The sequence below is a fragment of the Poecilia formosa genome, unplaced genomic scaffold (genome assembly GCF_000485575.1).
Source record: "Poecilia formosa unplaced genomic scaffold, Poecilia_formosa-5.1.2 Scaffold115, whole genome shotgun sequence".
NCBI classification, from domain to species: Eukaryota; Metazoa; Chordata; class Actinopteri; order Cyprinodontiformes; family Poeciliidae; genus Poecilia; species Poecilia formosa.
Genome location: NW_006800054.1, coordinates 1,618,450 through 1,637,439, shown reverse-complemented (window position 1 = coordinate 1,637,439; position 18,990 = coordinate 1,618,450). Strand labels below are relative to the sequence as shown.

Below are 18,990 nucleotides of genomic sequence, written 5' to 3'. Positions count from 1 at the left end.
ATTGGTGAAAAAAGAGAGGGAAAAATAACCTTTTCGACAAGTTTATTTTTTTTATTCAGCCTTTCTTACATTGTCACAAAAACATACCAATTTAAATTCTAGCTTAAAGGGATTATTCATCCATCTGGATGCTTTCTATACACATTTGACCCCAAATATGTTTTAATTATCTGATCATTCAAGATAAAAAAAAAGTTGATTTATGTTTTTTCCATCAACATGTTATGTTTTTACTGCCCTCTTGTGTTCATTATGCATAAGTACATCCATTTTGTGAACATCATAGTACGTCATTCTGTGAGCGAGTCTCTGAGCTTGAGGATGGGTAGGTATAATACTGCTACCTGGTGGACACATTGAGTAACTACAAGTCATCAACATTATATTTTGAACTATTAAGCTTAAAGGTTATTGCGGGTTTCTTGGAAAGTATTTCAATGTAAACGTAAATTGACTGTAATATTTATCATTATAACATTATTACCAATATTATTAATAGTAAAGATTAGAAAAAGGGAGCAGAAATCCGATCTGTGCCGCTTTACTGTTATGACACCACGTTACGCAGGATGGCGGTGTTGGTAATTTTCTTGGATAATGAAAAAGTTATAACAACAGAAGAAGCCACCATCGCTTACAATTTGGGGTATCTTTATTGAGACGGTAATTTTTACTTTGACATGGTATATTATTCCTTGTCAGAGTTAGTCATTTTTTATAAAGCGTTTATATTTTCTGAATGTCTGTCTGGTTTTAAGATAAATTAAAAATTGCTGTGATTGTCGTTGATGCTAAAACTTTAGCCCGTTAAGTTAGCTTAAATTGCTAAAGTTAACTGGCTTTGCTTGTGTTTTGTTGTTACTTTGCCACTCCTGTGTGTAATATGAATGTTATAGAAAGTATAAAGGCTTCATATAGAAATTATTTTAAATCTGTAACACAACCGTGTGCACTTTGTCTTGACTATTTTATCATTAGAGGGCTCCTCAAAGACAATGTTATTAGCTCATCCCGCTGTTTGAGTTCTTGCACCGGTCTATCAACATGAATCGTCCAAAACCTACAACACTGAGGCGCCCAAGTGCTGCAAAACCGTCAGGTAGCACAATTTAAAAAGCCAGTCTCATTCTGATTTCTGTCTTAAGTAAATTGGACATGATAAATGTGCCATCTTTTTTCTCAGCCCATCCTCCACCAGGGGATTTCATCGCTCTGGGATCAAAGAGCCAGTCAGGAGAACCCAAAGCGCCTCCTGTCCTCCTAAAGCCAGCATCAACTGGTTTACCTGCTGACCGTAAGAGAGAGGCCTCTTCTGCTCTGCCCTCCTCATCCGGCCTGTCCACCCTTACCAAGAGACCCAAATTATCTACCACACCTCCTGTCAGTGCTCTGGGACGCCTCGCCGATGTTGCAGCAGTGGACAAGAGGGCTATATCACCCTCGATAAAGGAGCCTTCAGTGGTACCAATTGAAGGTAAACCACTTGTTTTATGTCAGCACATAATCTGACAAATGACCAACTAAAAATTCTGTAGTTCCTAACAGATTGCTCCTCATTTGTGCAGTATCTCCAGCCGTTCTGCTGGATGAGATCGAAGCTGCAGAGTCAGATGGAAACGACGATCGCGTCGAGGGACTGCTGTGCGGAGCAGTGAGGCAGCTGAAGATGAACAGAGCCAAACCGGATATCACTCTGTACCTCAGCCTAATGTTTCTGGCCAAAATCAAGCCCAATGTCTTTGCTACTCAAGGAATTATTGAGGTGAGACTCAAAAGGATCTACTGAATGGAATGCAGGTGTAATAGAATCCACACAGATTAAATGATAAAATTTGACAAATTTTGAAATTCTGCAGTCACACAATCCACTTTCGTTGCCAGGGTACATCGTCGCCACCATGTCAAATGTATACGCTTAAACCAGAGATTCTTGTACAGCTTGTTTTATTTTTCTCTAATTTTCTGTTTTAATTCTAATAAATAAACCAATTATTCTTTAAGAAAAGAATTGGACTGTAAACAAATAATCTTATAATTGTTAAATTTCTAGTATATTTTCTTTACCTGTCTCTCCGGCATCACCAGGCGTTGTGCAGCCTCCTGCGTCGGGACGCTTCCATCAACTTTAAAGCAAAAGGCAACAGCCTGGTGTCAGTTCTGGCGTGCAATTTACTCATGGCAGCCTACGAGGAGGACGAGAACTGGCCAGAAATCTTTGTCAAAGTGAGAACATTTGTAGACCAGCAAAATATAAGTATTGGCTTAAATTCTTACTGCACGTGCTCAACTGCATTTTTTTTTAGGTTTATATCGAAGACTCGCTTGGAGAAAGAATCTGGGTTGACAGCTCCCACTGTAAGACTTTTGTCGACAACATCCAGACGGCTTTTGGCACTAAGATGCCACCAAAGAGTATGCTGCTGCAGGCTGACAGTGGTCGCACTCCTGGGGATCTTAGTGCAGGTGGCGTAAATACTCTCTGACCTGGCCAGATCTATGTTTTGTTTTGTTTTTTTTAACCGACTTCTGATGTCATGTTTTGCTTTTTGATCTGCTAGGTAACAGCCCTCATCCATCAACGCCAGATGAAGATGACAGTCAGACTGAATTACTAATAGCAGAAGAGAAACTTAGTCCTGAGGATGAAGGCCAAATTATGCCGAGGTATGACTGATGCATGGCTGTTTTTCTTTGTTTTTCTGTTAGTGTTTTGCACTTAAATAAGCTAAAACATTATTTCAAAAACCTCTTAAATTGCTGTGGTTTTGTTGTCCTTTTCTGATCGTGTCTCGTTTTATAGGTATGAGGAATTGGCAGAGAGTGTGGAAGACTACGTGCTGGACGTCCTGAGGGACCAGCTGAACCGCAGGCAACCGATGGACAACGTGTCCCGGAACCTGCTGCGTCTGCTCACCGCAACTTGCGGCTACAAAGAGGCCCGTCTTCTGGCTGTGCAGAGGCTGGAGATGTGGCTCCAGAACCCGAAGGTAAGAAATACACATGAATGCTGGGTAATGTCTTTCACAAAATAAGCTATTTAAATAAAAAAAGCCAAAGGACATAGACTCTTCCTGTTTGAAATGGGATCGTTATTTGCTTTGAAGATTTCATTTGTGATGCTGTTGATTTTATCACTTTCATCTGTGGGTCTAAAAAAAATGTCTGGACCGTTTAGCTTTTTCTGAAAGTCAGTATCAACTGTGATCTGGTTTAAAGTTTGACAGTTGTGTCAATATATTGGAGGCACTCCGTCGTCGTTATTTGTAGCTGACTGTTGCTTTTTTTTTTTTTTTTTTTCCCCTTCCTTCTTGTGTACAAAGCTGACTCGACCCGCTCAGGACCTCCTCATGTCGCTGTGCATGAACTGCAGCACACACGGAGCCGACGACATGGAGGTCATCTCCAGCCTCATCAAGATCCGCCTGAAACCTAAAGTTTTGCTGAATCACTATATGCTGTGTGTGAGGTGTGTGTAACCGCTCGCTGTCATTCTTCTGACTGGTTATAAAAGTGTCGGTGTTTTTATTTTTATTTTCTTTCTTTCATTTCTTAACATGTGCTTTGCATGCTCTTCTCCAGAGAGCTGCTGAATGCACATAGAGACAACTTGGGCACGATGGTGAAGCTGGTGATTTTCAATGAACTTTCTAATGCCAGGAATCCCAACAACATGCAGGTTCTGCACACAGTGCTGCAGCACAGCCCCGAACAAGCACCAAAGGTGAGATTAGACTCATTTAGAGTCGCACGGACACAAATTGAGGGTTCCTTTGAGGCAAGGAAGACTACATATTGTTATGTAATTATTTTCATTAAAAGTTCAAAAAATAGTTCTGTGTATACATGTTGAAACATGGACTCCTGTGGCTGATATACAAATACAGCCTATATATGTACTTTTTGTTGTTTTTCTTAAAGTTAGTTGATGTGGCCTATTGTCAGATATGCTCAACAGTCCAGAAATTTACAGCACTTTAAAATTCTAAAATGAAAAAAAAAATGTTGAATTTTGAACCTTGAAGGTATTTAATGTTCTTATTCATTTGCAATCAGTTAAAGTTTGTTTTCTTTCCTCAAAAGACATTTCTTTTCTTGTCTTTGCGTGTGCAGTTCTTGGCGATGGTGTTCCAGGATCTGCTAACCAATAAGGACGACTACCTGCGAGCCTCTCGAGCTTTGCTCAGGGAGATCATCAAACAGACGAAGCACGAGATCAATTTCCAGTCGTTTTGTTTCGGCTTGATGCAGGAGAGAAAAGAGACCAGCTATGTGGACATGGAGTTCAAAGTAAGCAGATGTGAAGATCGCACCCCCACCCCCTCCCCTCCTGCTCTGCTTCACCTCAGCCGTTTTCTTTATTTATTTAACCCCCTTCCTTCGCTGTAGGAGCGCTTCGTGATCCAGGTGACGGATTTACTCACAGTCTCCATGATGTTGGGCATCACTGCTCAAGTTAAGGAAGCTGGCATTGCGTGGGACAAAGGAGAGAAAAAAAGTATGGAATGACGTGATCAATGATGCGTGATCAGCTTTTTGTTGACTTGAACGAGTTTTTTTTTTTTTTTTTTTTCTCAGATCTGGAAGTCCTGAGGTCCTTCCAGAATCAGATTGCTTCCATCCAGAGAGACGCTGTGTGGTGGCTCCACACGGTGGTCCCTACAATCAGCAAAGTGGGCGCAAAAGACTACGTTCACTGGTGAGTGTAAACCTGTCCGATGTGTTTACTGTCAAACTAGCTTTGCGCTTGACTTTTGTTTCCATTACTTTATCTCCTTCTCGTGTGCAGCCTTCACAAAGTGCTTTTCACCGAGCAGCCTGAGACTTATTACAAGTGGGACAACTGGCCTCCAGAAAGTGACAGGAAGTGAGTTTACTTTCAGCATTTCTGACCGTCCTTTTGTTTTCCAACTGTCTTTAATTGATTTAATGTTTTTTTTTTCTTCTGTCCCTCAGTTTCTTCCTCCGCCTTTGTTCTGAGGTGCCGCTGCTCGAGGACACGCTGATGCGCATCCTGGTCATCGGGCTGTCCCGTGATTTGCCTCTGGGCCCGGCCGACGCCATGGAGCTCGCAGATCACCTGGTTAAGAGAGCTGCCGCGGTTCAGTCCGATGGTGAGCGAGGATCCGATCCAGCCGTTTATTTCACTCTCTGTCAAAATGTTTGGACAGTACTTTAAACACTTGTGCGTCAGCGTAATGTGTCGCCTGACTTATTCTGAGAGGGAACTCCTTCATTCACGTTTTATCTTTGTGAGTAGCGTTTGCGAAGCAGGAGCAAAGCTAATTTTGTTGATCTGGTTTCCTGTTAAACAGATCTAGAGGTCCTGAGAGTGGAGAGGATCCAGCTCATTGATGCTGTGCTGAATCTGTGTACATACCACCACCCAGAGAACATTCAGCTGCCAGCTGGGTAGGACATTGGTCTTTTATTGTCTTTGAAAGACACACACACTGGGTCACTCAAACACAAACTAAAAATAACTCACGACTTTGCTGTTTAAGGTACCAACCGCCAAATTTGGCGATATCCACTCTCTATTGGAAGGCGTGGCTCCTGCTGCTGGTGGTGGCTGCCTTTAATCCTCAAAAAATAGGTAGAGTACTAACATGCGTATAGCACATTGCAAAGTATTCATCCTTGGCCTATTTTCTCACAATACATTAACAATAAATGCATGGTAAATTTGTCACATTTTTATCATTGTTTTTTTTTTTTAACTTTACAACTATGCACTAGTTTGTGTTGGTGATCAATCACATACATTGAAGTTATACTCTAGTAATGAACTGAAATTATTATGCTCCAACATTTCTCTCTCTCTCTCTCTCTCTCTTTTTTTTTGCTTTTTCTTCAGGCTTGGCTGCTTGGGATGGTTATCCTACCCTGAAAATGCTTATGGAGATGGTAATGACAAAGTAAGTACACCATGTAATTTGTAGTAAAATCATTTCCAAGCGAACACCGGCTAAGACTTTTTTTTTTTTTTTTTTTTTCTAATTTTTTTTTTTTTTTTTTTTTTCCTCTTTTATTTCTCAGTAACTACACTTACCCGCCGTGCACCATCGCCGACGAGGACACAAAGACAGAAATGATCAACAGGGAGCTGCAGATCTCCCAGCGGGAGAAGCAGGAGATTTTGGCCTTTGAGAGCCATTTGGCGGCCGCCTCTACGAAGCAGACCATCACAGAGAGCAACAGCTTGCTGCTGTCTCAGCTCACCAGCCTGGACCCACAGTGAGATGTTAATCGAGAGATCCAGATTTTTAAGCTTACAACACCCCCACCACCCCCCGCCTTCTAAAATCCATAATGTGTGTTTTTTTCCTTAAGGGGTCCTCCGCGTCGGCCCCCTCCTCAGGTGCAGGAGCAGGTGAAAAGCCTCAACCAGTCGCTCCGCCTCGGTCATCTCCTCTGTCGCAGCCGCAGCCCCGACTTTCTGCTCAACATCATCCAGAGACAGGTGATGGAAACATCCGTGCGACACTTGCTTCTGTCGCTGTATGGATAAACGTAAGAGAAAATGTGAGTTTTATCTGATTGTTGAGGTTTCTGCTTTTTAATCTGAAAGGCGTCCTCTCAGTCCATGCCCTGGCTGGCCGACCTGGTCCAGTCCAGCGAGGGTTCCCTGGACGTGCTTCCAGTTCAGTGTCTGTGTGAGTTCCTTTTGCACGACGCCGCGGATGACAGCCTGCCAGTGGAGGACGACGAAGACGGAGAGAGCAAAGAGCAGAAAGCCAAAAAGAGACAGGTGCATTTTTTTTCTCTTTTTTATAGTCACCATCCTGGATTTAAAGTTAATGCATGCTGGATTATACAGCACACAGATTCTTAACTGCTCCTTATTTGTTCTCGTAGCGACAACAAAAGCAGAGGCAGCTGCTTGGACGACTCCAGGATCTTCTCCTGGGTTCTAAAGCTGATGAACAGACAACCTGCGAAGTTCTGGATTACTTCCTGCGCCGTCTTAGCTCTTCCCAAGCTGCTTCCAGAGTCCTAGCCATGAAGGTACCAAACTAAAACCCAAGTGAAAACTCCTTCTAGTCGCATTGTGTTGGGGGAACAAATTAAGTTCCTGTATTTTTTATGTATATGCAGGGTTTGTCTTTGGTGCTGAGCGAGGGAGGCTTAAAAGACGGAGAGGAGCGAGAGCAGCCCATGGAGGAAGACTCTGCAGATGCCGAGCTCCTGCCTGGTTACCAGTGGCTCCTGCAGGACCTCCCGAAGCTCCCCCTGTTCGACAGCGTCCGTGGCATGACGTCCACCGCCCTGCAGCAGGTCAGTCCGGATCAACGACGGGCTGTCGCTAACTCGTGCCGTTTGTGTAGCTTTTTTCCAGATTTTCATGGGCGCTTGAAATTCTTGAGAGTGCTTGAGTTTCTATAAGATGTTTTCAAGGTTTGGTAAGCGCTTGATTTCTGCATTTAGCCCTTGAAAGTGCTCGATATTCCATTTGCACAGTTTTGCGAAAGAAAAGACTGTTTAGAGAAAGTCAAGCGATGAGTCTTATTGTGTTTAATTTGAGACGGAAGGTCGTTTACCTCAACACAAACAGATTTGTTCAATGTAATGCATATTTATTGTTATTCCTAATGGCTCAAGTGACATGCGTATAGGAGAGAGAGACTTTTCAAAAAGTAGCATTTTGTTATATTTTAGCTTACTTTGTCCCTACTATGTGGAATACCATCACGAGACATTATTATCATACGATAATGAATTGAAACTGTCTTCTTTAGATTGTATTGTTTTTATCTCCAAAGTGTGGTGCTGGGAAAGATTGAAAACATACCTTGAAAAATGCTTGAATTTTACTGTGGGAACCTAACAATTGATGTTTTTTTTTTTTTTTTGTCTTTTTTTTGCTTTCTTAAAGGCCATTCACATGGAAACAGATCCCCAGACCATCAGCGCATACCTCATCTACCTTTCCCAGCATGCTCCAATAGAGGAGCAGGCAGCTCATAATGACCTGGCGCTGGTAATCAAAGCAAGTTGCTTGCATCTTCTCCTGCCTCCGCTTTTATTTCCCAGAGGAGTGCTGACAGCTTTTTTTTTTTTTTTTTCCCCTCTCTCGCTGTCTTTCTTCTTCCAGGACATTGCGCGGCTCATTGTGGAGCGTTCCACCATCATGAACAGTTTGTTTTCCAAACACTCCAGCAGACCCGAGTCCGACGCAGTGCTCTCTGCTTTCCTCACTATATTTTCCACGTACATCAAGAGGATGAGGAAGACGAAGGAGGGCGAGGATCTGTACAGCTGGGTGAGACGAACAATTGACACAAAGTGAAACCGCTTCTTCAAACTTTGCAACAGATCTCAACGTTGATTTTTTTTTTTATTTTAATTTTCTTTCCCAGTCAGAGTCTCAGGACCAAGTGTTCCTCCGCTGGACGACAGGAGAGACGGCCACGATGCACATTCTTGTTGTCCATGCTATGGTCATCTTGCTAACGCTGGGACCACCCAAAGGTAGACTAGCTTACTTTAGGTTTGCTTTGTTAAAGAAGATGGAAGAACAGAGTGTTCGCCCAAATGATTTTTATAGTTTTGGCTCTGCTTGATTGTAATACATCGGCATCCCCTTTGTTATTTTCCTACAGGAGAGAGTGATTTTTATGCTCTGTTGAACATCTGGTTTCCTGAGAAGAAACCTCTGCCTACTGCCTTCCTGGTCGACACCTCGGAGGAGGCTCTGCTGCTGCCGGACTGGTTGAAACTGAGGATGATCCGTTCAGAAGTCTCTCGATTAGTAGATGCAGGTAAAATGTCCTACTGTTCCTAAAATTACCTTCCAACGGGAAAGTATTTTTTTTTTTTTACATGAACCAAACATTGTTGTTTTATATTTCTTTTTTTTTTCAGCTTTACAGGACTTGGAGCCTCAGCAGCTGCTGCTGTTCGTCCAGTCGTTTGGCATTCCCGTCTCCAGCATGAGTAAACTCCTGCAGTACCTGGATCAGGCCGTCTCTCATGATCCAGACAGTCTGGAGCAAAACATCATGGACAAACGTAAGGTTTTTCCTCCAGACGTTCTTTCCAAGAGTTAATGCAGTTAAAATTGTCATAATGTGTTTATTCCTTCACCAACAGATTACATGGCTCATCTGGTTGAGGTGCAGCATGAGCGAGGGGCCACTGGGGGGCACACTTTCCATGCTTTGCTTAGCTCATCCCTTCCGCCACGCAGAGGTCAGTTACTTTGTCTTATTGTTTTTGTGCTGCACATAAAAACAATGTGTTCAGCAAATTATTACATAGCTGTAATAACTTTAATTTAATCAGCAAAACTTTATTATGTCATTAAACTTCCACATACTTATGTAATTTATAAACCACAGGATACAAATTAGGTTTTGTGATTCCTAAATGCTTTCTTCTCGGCAGATTCATTGGAAACGAACAAGGCAAAAGTTACCGTGGAAACGCCTCACAGCTCAGTAAAGATGAGAGCGGCCACTCAGCTTCCACCAGTCGGGCCTGAGGATGACCTCACCGGCATGTTGCTTCAGGTCTTCCTTTCTTTTGGTTTTCTAAACAACTTCCCAAACCACTTTTTGTTTCTTGTCGTCCGTGAAGTTGTTAAGCACGTACATAAAACCGATTGGTTTATCTTTGTCTTCCCCAGATTTTCCCGATAAAGGTGGACCCCCGTTGGCACGGGCCTCCTCCCAGTCAGCTCTCTCTCACCCTGCAGCAGGCCTTGGCTAAGGAGCTGATGCGGGCCAGGCAGGGGCAGATTCAGCAGGGGAGTCTGGCCTTTCGTCTCCTGCAGGCTGTTGCAGCTCTGCTCACGTCCACCCATGCGGGGCCGATTGTGATGTCAATGCACCGCAGCCATGCGCTCTCCTGTCCTCTAATGCGCCAACTTCATCTGTACCAGGTGAAAGATATAGCCATGCAGTGTGTAACCGTTGATGTAATAGTTTTGTCTGATTTTGTTGTGCCCTGTGCCGCTGCAGCGCCTCGTTTCCCAGGACATTGCTTTCTCCTCTCTATTCCTAAAAGTCGTCGTCGAGATGTTGATGTGGTTGGACAACCCGACGCTGGAGGTCGGACCTCTGAAACCCCTTCTCAAGACCTTCGCTGGTCAGAGCACTCACATACAGCGACACAGTGACGGTGAGAATACTTTGTCTTTTTATATGCTGGTGGATTGATGTTTGCATGAGTAACTTGATGCGTGTTTGCTGCTTTGCAGTGAGAACGGGTTTCATCCATCTGGCCGAGACGCTGGCGTACCGCAGAGACCCCGAGGTGCCGCTGAGAGCTGTCATGGCGATGCTGAAAACCGGAGAGCGATGCAACGCTGAACCTGAGCTCATTGGCAAAGGTATCAGTGGAGCTGAGGGACAATAAACGGATCCTTAAAGCTGTTTATTGTGTATACACAAAGCTTTGACATTACCATTCTTTCATTAGAGCCTTTGTATGCACAAGAATTTTGTCTGAATTCAGGCTGAAAGTTGAAGTTTATCTGCTACTCACTTTGTAATTTTGCTTACAATTATTTTAGTAATCGATTAATAAATTATTTCGATCATTAATCGCATAGAAAAATCGGCACATTCAGCAATACCTTAGAAGATGCAAATAAACAATTTGATTCCTTGTTTGAAATTAGAATTTTACTTATTTATTTATTTATTTATTTATTTTTTGCCTAAAATGCAAAACAACATTCTTTTGGTGTGAACTTGATCATTTGTTGCAAAGAGTGCATCTGCTGCTAAAAAAATACTCCTATCATCAACGTGTGAAGAACTCGGCATTAATACAATGTAGAACAACATTTTTTTTTGACAATTATTTGGATTAAGTGATATTTGGGTAGCTAAAGGTGCTTAATAAGATTGTTTTTACAGAATTTTAAACAAGTGCAGCTAGAACTATGCCACCTGAGTTCAGGGTAGGAGATATTTACAGATAAATGTTAGTCATCTTTACTGCAAAATGTTTATTTCTGTACAGTTTTGGCCAAATTACTGCTCTGACTGTGTTGTTTGATCAGCAAATGGCCTTTTTCTGCTTGTGTTTACTCCAGTTAATGATTATGCAATAGTTAAAAGAGCTGATGATTATTTCAGTAGTCGATTTATCACAGTTAATCGTGATTTATTGTTTCAGCCCTAATGCAATTAATAGAAGAAGGCAAAGCTGTAGCCTAATGGCATCTCAAACTTAAGTTTAATTCCATGCATCAGGTTAAAGCTCAGTGGTTGTTTCTGTTAGTTTAATCGTTCTGTCCTATTTCTGTTAGTGTTGAAAGGGCTGATGGAGGTAAAGTCACCGTATTTGGAGGAGCTCCTGTCCCTGCTGATGACCGTTGGTACTCAGAATGGGGTGGCTGGCCCTGTTGCCATGGTGATATCCCTGCTCCTCCAGGAAGGCGAAGAGAGACTAGGGAAAAAGGAAGTGGAAACAAAGAGGTGAGCACTATAACAGTTTATCCCGTTTGGTTTCTACAAGAAATGTTTACGTCTGACTGAACCAAATGAGAGACACAGCTGACAGAGACAGAGCCAGCAGAACTGCACCTGCTCTGTGTCGTCTTGTACTTTTAAGCTGCTGTTGGGTCTTGCTTAATTGATTTAGCAGATTTATAGGTTTAGGAGCTAACCTCTCCGTTTGCCCTTCATCAGCGGTTGTGAGGTAACTAAGTCAGGACTGAACTCCGGCCTGCTGGTTGATTGGCTGGAGCATCTCGACCCTGAAGTGACTTCAGTGTGCCCAGACCTGCAGCAGAAGCTGCTTTTTGCCCTCAACAAGGTAAAATCAAATTTGTACAGGAACTTTCCTTCATTTGGTCAAATGACAGGATAACACAAAAAAATGATCCATTTTTTGTGTGCTTTAGGCACGAGGCACCCCGGCTTACAGACCTTATCTTTTGGCCTTGCTTACTCACCAGTCCAACTGGTCCACCCTGCTGCAGTGCATCAGCGCACTTCTCTGCAAGCACAGAGACTACAAGTACAATTCATCTGCAATATTCTTCATGACATAGTAATATATACTAAATTACAAATGACTAAAATATTTTTATTTATTTTTTTGTTAGACTGGATCCGTCATCAGCCCTAGACTTCCTCTGGGCATGCAGTCATATTCCACGCATCTGGCAAGGACGTGACCAGAAGATTCCTCAGGTAACTTTAAACTGTTCACACTTTCCTGACTTCATGTTGTTTCTGTTGAAAACAAGGTGATACATTTTTATCTGCTGCGGCTGATGACTCTGATTGTACTTGCTTCTGCAGAAGAAAACGGAGAAGTTCGTACTGCGGCTGAGCTCCGAGGAGCTCATTAGCCTGGTGGACCTGATCTTGTCAGAATCAAAGCTCAGTAGCGTCAGCTCACCCAGCAATGGTAGAAGTGGCCTGGACCAGGCTTCCTGCTCCCTCATCCAGTCCAGACTTCCTCTCCTTCACTCCTACTGTGACGGGTCCCTCGAAAACATCAAGAAAGTATCGGAATACCTCATTAACTGCACAAAGAAGAGGGATGACAGGTAAGGTTTTAATTTCACACCTGTAGTTTCTTTGCTTTGCTTTGAATCAGTTAATGAGTTTAACTCGTAACTTTTTTCCAGTGGCTCGGTTTGTTTTCACACACAGAAAACTTCAAGCAGACCTAAATCTGTCACTAAAAACCAAGTGTGAACGTTCAGTCTGTTTATTGGTCAGACGTGTCCAGGGTGAGAGAACCAAGTGTAAACACAGAAAGCAGGTTCTGTCTTTTGAGCCAGTGTAAAACAAATAAGTTCATTTTATTGCATTATTTCAGTCAGAATTATCAGAGAAGACATCTTGAAAGTTGAATAGGGCTTTATGCTTCAAGGAAAAAAATGGAGAGCCATTCTTTATTAGTTTGTTTACTGTATTTCATCCTGAATGCAGCGCAAACCCGGCCACAGGAAGGCGTTTTGCTCAAACCTGCTGATCTGGAAGCTGAGTCAGATCCATGTTGGATCATGCTCGCTCTCACTCCTGGTGAGAACCAAACTTGGTTTTCAACTGATGTGATGCCTTGGGTGTAAAAACACCTCAAGAGTTAATGTGCGTTAACGTGTGTGTGATATTTAAAGATATTTGAAGAAGAATAAATACCAACTGTTAACCAATAATTGAACACAAAAGTCAATTGATGTCAAAACTAAACAAAAAAAAAAGTATCACTTAATAACATTTACTGAATAATTTTACATTTATAAAAATGTTAATGATGGGTTATATGGCTTAAAGAGGCAGAACTTTAAGGTATTTCCACAAAGTTTTAGTAAATGTTGACATAATCGCATCATGACGCTAATTTGCTGTTCATCAGCATCCAACAGTTCTTCTGTTGGACTGAGGTCTGATACCTGTAGAAGCACATCAGAGTGCTGTGAACTCCTCGTCATGTTCAAGAAATCAGTTTGAAATGATTTGAGCTTTGTGACACGGTGCATTGTCCTGCTGGATGAAGTCGTCATCAGCAGAGGGAACACTATGGTCTGTGGTGTCAAAAAGCCTATAGTGTGCCAAGAAAATATCCCCAACACCATTACACAACCCAGGCTGGACCACTGATCCTAGACTGGACGGATAAAGTTCTGATCTTACAAGTTTAACGTTGCACCTGAAACCGATATTCGACAGACCAGGAAATGTTTTCAATCTGTAATTGTCCGATTTCTCTGGACTTGTCCTCATCGTCGGCAGTGCTTTAATATTGACTCAACTTCAGCTCACTGGATATTTTGTCTCTTTCAAACCAATTTCTGTAAATCTGAGAGATGTTTTTGTGCATGAAAATACCAGTAGAATTGAGGTTCTACAACACACAGAGCAGCCTGTGTGTTTCAACAGCCGTACCACCCTGGTAGCCATGTGTGCATGGCGAAAACATGCAAAGAACATGCAGATGTAATGCAGGGTTAAATCCAGGAACCTTCTTGCTGCAAGGAAACAGTTCTGCCAACTGCACCACCATGCAGCCTGAAATTTGCCTAATTTGTTTCGCAAAGGCATAATGGTGTGGCGGTAATTAGTGTTTACTCTAGTGCTCAATCATTTCCTCAAAAATATCCTCGAATATTGCAAAATGTTTTATTTTCTTATGTTGCACTGATAGACTCGAGCTAAATTGCACCAGATTTTCCGTCTCCGTGCAGATGAACTTTTTAGACTTCCCCCTGTCACCCACAATGCTTTGGACCAGGGAGAACTCGATAATTAGGTCTATTGGTGTGAAATTAAAACCAGCAGAAGTCGTCTGTAGTGTGATCTCTTTAAAAGCTCAGTGTATTATAATGAAGGCAAGAGGATTAAGGCTGAAGCTCTAAACTTGCCTGTGTTGTGAATTCCTGCTCTGACTTAGCTGTCAGAGATCAGGGTGCAACTCTTTGTGGAGGCAAACCCTTCTTTCATGAACACGTCTCTGCTTATTAAACCACTTTAATGAGGAAACTTTGGCCAAGGTCAGGCAAAATTAGCTTCAGAATTACAGTATTTTAAGTAGCACTAAGCTTCCTGGTAAAATACTTGCAAGTGGGAACATGGCAGCATAAAAACACGCTGAAAGCAAAGAGGTTTCGGCCTTGTGTTGGCTAAACATTTGAGGGTATGTAAAGCATTCTTACTGGGGGAGCTTTCTGTCAGATAAGCTGGTGTTTATTCCAATTACACCCAAACTGGTAACAACCAGCAAACTCTTTGCTCTTGTTCAAGGTCGCTGTGATTTGCTTTAAAGCGTGGCTGTAATAAACTCCTCATTTAGCAGAGGCTGCATCACACGAGTGTGACAAGGGCCTTATCCAGTAAGAGGATTTGGTGGAACTGCGGTGACTTAAATGCAAATACCTTTGAATTACATTATGTTATTTATGCTCGTAGCGCGAATTGATGTTGCTAGTGGACCGAAACAAAAAGGAGGCTGTGCTTCCTGCTCTCTGGGATATCTGATCCGATGATTGTTCATTTTAAAAAGATAAAGCTGAGAAAAACTTTGGGAAAATTGACTGTTTTAATTGTTTGGAGGGTGTTCACATCCTTTAACGTGTCTTCATTGCGTTTTGCGATGAGAGTCAGACGTTAACTAGCTGCTAATATATCCTAGCGAGATGCCTTTTTTTTTTTTTTTTTTGCATCTATCAAGCATAAGGCTGGACGATGCCATTGGTTCACTTCTGTTACCAGCCCATATGAGCCAACAGCATGCCCCAGTTGTCTCCTATATTCACAGTTTTTTCGGTCTTACGTCTAATTCAAGCTGGCCTTAAACAGTTCTTAAAAATTCTTAAATTTGACTTGCTAAAGTCTGCAATTGCCCTGATTTTGAGTTGTCAGTACATCATCAGCATTAATCTCAGTTGGATTATTGTAGCTTTTGCTGTTGATACTCTGGCAGGCTCAGTTTCTCATAATGGAACCACATCAAAGTTACAATTCTTGCTTATTTTATTTTATTTTTTTGGTTCAGTGCAATGAGTAAGTGGTGCCAGAACCTGCTGCTGCAAATTTATCTCCACTTCCCTGAGGTCATCCAGCACGTGACCCTGCCTGGAGACACGTTTAGCAGCGGCGGGGCTGCAGACGGTAGCAGCTGCAAGGTAAAACATGTCCCTCCTGCTTCATGTGCTACAGATTCAACAGTTTCTTGAGCCATTTTGTGCTAGATTTTTTTTCTGCTAAGTATAAAAGACTCCTTATGCACAGCGTTAATATTAACAAAAATGTATTGATGTACTCATAGAAACTGGTTCTCACACAAAAACGTAGACGATTGGAATTGGTGTAGTTGACATCTATTTTTACTTTATTTGAGATTACAGCCATAATCGTGGATTTACCACTGCAATTTATTGGCTGTGATTAATATCTTCTACAGTCGACTGTTAATGTAACGGAAAGTTCACTCAAATATTTTTTGCGTTGTAGTCGGTGGAAGAGAAATCTGAATCAGCCGATCAGACCTTCCAGAAAATCAGAAATCTCAATCAACCTGTAGAAACCTGATTGGTGCATCTCTATTTTTTTCTTGTTTGCTAAATGCTTTCAGTGACGAATTAAATCCATTTTTAATCTCGGTACTGTGCCATAAATACTTTGTGACTTTCTGCTTCTCAGCTGGATGTCCTGGTTCATCGCCTGGTGACGCTGCTTGCTGACGTCGGCGACTCCAAGTCTGTTGAGGGTCGCGTCTCTGATGCCAACCTTGCCTGTAGGAAGCTGGCTGTGTCGCATCCTGTTCTTTTACTCAGGTAGGTTAAAATAACACATTTGTCAATCTTTTAGATTTTCTACTTCTTTAAAGGACAGTTTGAAAACAGTGACTGGTCCCATCTGCTCCGTTTGTCCCACAGACACCTCCCCATGATTGCAGGACTCCTACACGGTCGCATTCACCTGAACATGCTGGAGTTCCGTCAGCAAAACCACATGACGTTCTTTAGCAACGTGCTTGCCATCCTGGAACTCCTGCAACCGCTCGTTTTCCACAGTGACCACCAGAGGGCGCTTCAAGACTGCCTCCTGTCATTTATGAAAGTCCTTCAGGTGCTCAAATCATTTTCCCTTTAAGGGGATTCCAAAATTAAGACAAACAAAACGTATTTTAGTGAATGAAATGTCTTAAGTTTTTTTATGTCATGTTTTTTTTTGTTTTTTTTTATGTAGAACTTTCAGAGGAGTCGTTCTCCGCTGATCTTCATTAATAAGTTTCTGCAGTTTACACAGAAGTACATAACACACGACGCTGCAGCTGCCATTCCTTATTTACAGAAACACTCTGACATCTTACAGTAAGTCCGAAGCACCTCTTACAAGTTGATGGTTTCAAGCACTGCTGGAGATCTTAAGGAAAATTTGATTTGCTTTCTTTTTTTTTTTTAGGAGTTTGTGTGCAGAAAATCCGGATCTGGTTCAGCTAAAATCTCTACTCGCTGGACTCACTCTGCCAGTGAAAAGCTCCTCTGCAGACGTCACAACAGAGGAGAAAGATGGTGAGCACCTTTCTGTCCAATTAGGTTACTTTTTAACCCTAAAGAGTAAATCGTTTACTCATTTTTAAGCATTTGATACATTTCCAGCTTCATTTTTTTGCTTCCCATTCCCGACTGATTTTTCTGCTCTCATTGCAGATGATTTGTCTGCCGGCTCTTTGCCCCTGGTCAACATATCTGCTCCGTTTACACTGAGCTCTGCAGATATGACCATGTACTTGAAGAAGATGTCAAAGGGAGAAGCAGTGGAGGGTGAGAACCGTATCGCTGCGGCAGTTTCACCCGAACGTGAACCGTTTTCATCTGCAGTGACTAACCAAGTGAATTTTACCGTCTGCTGCAGATGTGCTGGAAGTGTTGACAGAGGTGGATGAGAAGTCGAGGAGGAGTCCAGAAATCATACAGTACTTCACCGTGAGTCACAAGGGAAAAAGTCAACTCCGATCCGTGTCGTTGTGTGTAACGCGTCAATCACAGCTTTGTGTGGCTGTTTGCAGAACGACCTGCAGAGACTGATGACGTCGTCCGAGGAGTTGAGTCGGAACATGGCCTTCAGCTTGGCCCTGCGCTGCATTCAGAATAATCCCAGGTGAGTTTGGAAAATATCCGTTTTGCACCTAATAAGCTTTAGAGTCAGTTTTCTTTTTTAGGTTTACTTTGTATAAATATTGTTTTTCTTTCCTTCCTGTAGCTTGGCGACAGACTTCCTGCCAACTTTCATGTACTGCATAGGGAGTGGTAACTTTGACGTGGTGCAGACTTCTCTAAGGAATCTCCCAGAATACGTACTACTCTGTCAAGGTAACGAGCTAAAGTTTGCAGGAGGTGATTTAGAAGTTTAAAAACTCGTCCAGCCCATCTTTGAAGAAAATAGTGAGACGTCTGTCGCTGCAATGAACCGTTGTCTGTTTTCTTTGCAGAACATGCTGATATTTTGCTCCACAAGGCGTTTTTGGTTGGCATCTATGGACAAATTGACACCAGCTCAGTCATCTCAGAGTCCATGAAGGTGCTTCATATGGAATCAACAACTTAACTGTGACTTTCAGTCTGTCTAAAAATAACGTCATTCTGTCTCAGATTAAAGATTCTCCCCTAAATCATTTAAGTTCTGAATAAATTGATGACTTTTTGTGGTTTGCTGTAAAAACAGTGAAAAACAATTGAAGTGTTGAATGTAAACCACTCCACTTTAATTTTATATTGCATATTTTAGGCAATGTAATAAATTTGATTTGAGTATTAATAATATATAGTAGGTATAATTCAGTCTTGTTATTTTACACTCCACTGATAATCTACTACAGCTCAACTTAGAATTAAATGTGAAAAGATAAATACAATTAGAAACATTATTACTTTACTTCCTCACTTCATCGCACCACTTTGTTTTGGCTTCATATTTTTAATAGGTGGGAAATACTGCACAGTAAGTTTAGATTACCACTGGTTAACTGAGCAATGTGACTTTTTATGTTTTTCATTATTTTAAATGTAGAATTTCTTAAAAGATTATTATGAATGCGTCACAAAAAAAGCTGTTATTAATTGCCATGTTCCTTCAACTAATCGGCATATTTTCAAACACGTCTGACATCCGTAAAACTAAGGCCAAAACTGAGAAGTGTTACCTTTCAAAACAGTTTTGTAAATTAGTCTGAACTTCCATATGTGAGCCGCTTTGATGTGAATTAAAGCATTCTTGGAATACTGATCTTTAATTTTTCTTATTTCAACAATCTGAAAGTGAAAGGTGTTACATTTCAGGAGATCATTTTTGCTCTGTGAAAAGTCAGACTTCTATTTTACTATTGAAACAAGAACTCATTAATTGTCCAGGATAATTTATTACCTCAAATTTGACAATTAAATGACTAAAAGTAAAATCTTATTCTGATTCTGATTAAAAAAAAACAAAACAAAACAAAAAAAAAACTGAAGACTGCTGTCGGATACGTAGACCAGCTTTTCAGCTGGAGTTGACAAATTAAACGCTAAATGCTCGTGAT

The 18,990-nt window shown here is 41.7% G+C and overlaps 1 protein-coding gene across 1 annotated transcript; it reads left to right on the top strand.

The window, feature by feature from the left end:
- The first annotated feature begins 553 nt into the window (after positions 1–553).
- On the top strand, positions 554–18,695 carry ints1 (integrator complex subunit 1). The gene is made up of 48 exons (XM_007560496.2): positions 554–663; positions 979–1,099; positions 1,184–1,474; positions 1,566–1,762; positions 2,086–2,223; positions 2,304–2,463; positions 2,559–2,664; positions 2,801–2,987; positions 3,321–3,466; positions 3,580–3,721; positions 4,111–4,287; positions 4,387–4,495; positions 4,576–4,696; positions 4,787–4,864; positions 4,954–5,111; positions 5,313–5,409; positions 5,502–5,593; positions 5,855–5,915; positions 6,037–6,234; positions 6,331–6,460; positions 6,569–6,748; positions 6,856–7,005; positions 7,096–7,275; positions 7,874–7,978; positions 8,093–8,260; positions 8,358–8,469; positions 8,601–8,759; positions 8,863–9,009; positions 9,091–9,189; positions 9,385–9,509; positions 9,626–9,880; positions 9,960–10,119; positions 10,199–10,330; positions 11,258–11,426; positions 11,640–11,766; positions 11,855–11,970; positions 12,059–12,146; positions 12,258–12,508; positions 15,460–15,589; positions 16,107–16,240; positions 16,343–16,535; positions 16,656–16,780; positions 16,872–16,981; positions 17,120–17,233; positions 17,325–17,395; positions 17,479–17,570; positions 17,673–17,782; positions 17,902–18,695. Exons 2-48 carry the CDS (start codon positions 1,045–1,047, stop codon positions 18,015–18,017), a joined length of 6,561 nt encoding a protein of 2,186 aa, XP_007560558.1. The 5' UTR covers positions 554–663; positions 979–1,044; the 3' UTR covers positions 18,018–18,695.
- The last annotated feature ends 295 nt before the right edge of the window (positions 18,696–18,990 follow it).

Bases quoted from the DNA above. Each gene is read 5' to 3' on its own strand.
- ints1 (XM_007560496.2), top strand. From the start codon at position 1,045: ATGAATCGTCCAAAACCTACAACACTGAGGCGCCCAAGTGCTGCAAAA. The intron at 16,536-16,655 runs GTGCTCAAATCA...TTTTTTATGTAG, and splicing joins CATTTATGAAAGTCCTTCAG to AACTTTCAGAGGAGTCGTTC. The intron at 17,396-17,478 runs GTGAGTCACAAG...GGCTGTTTGCAG, and splicing joins AAATCATACAGTACTTCACC to AACGACCTGCAGAGACTGAT.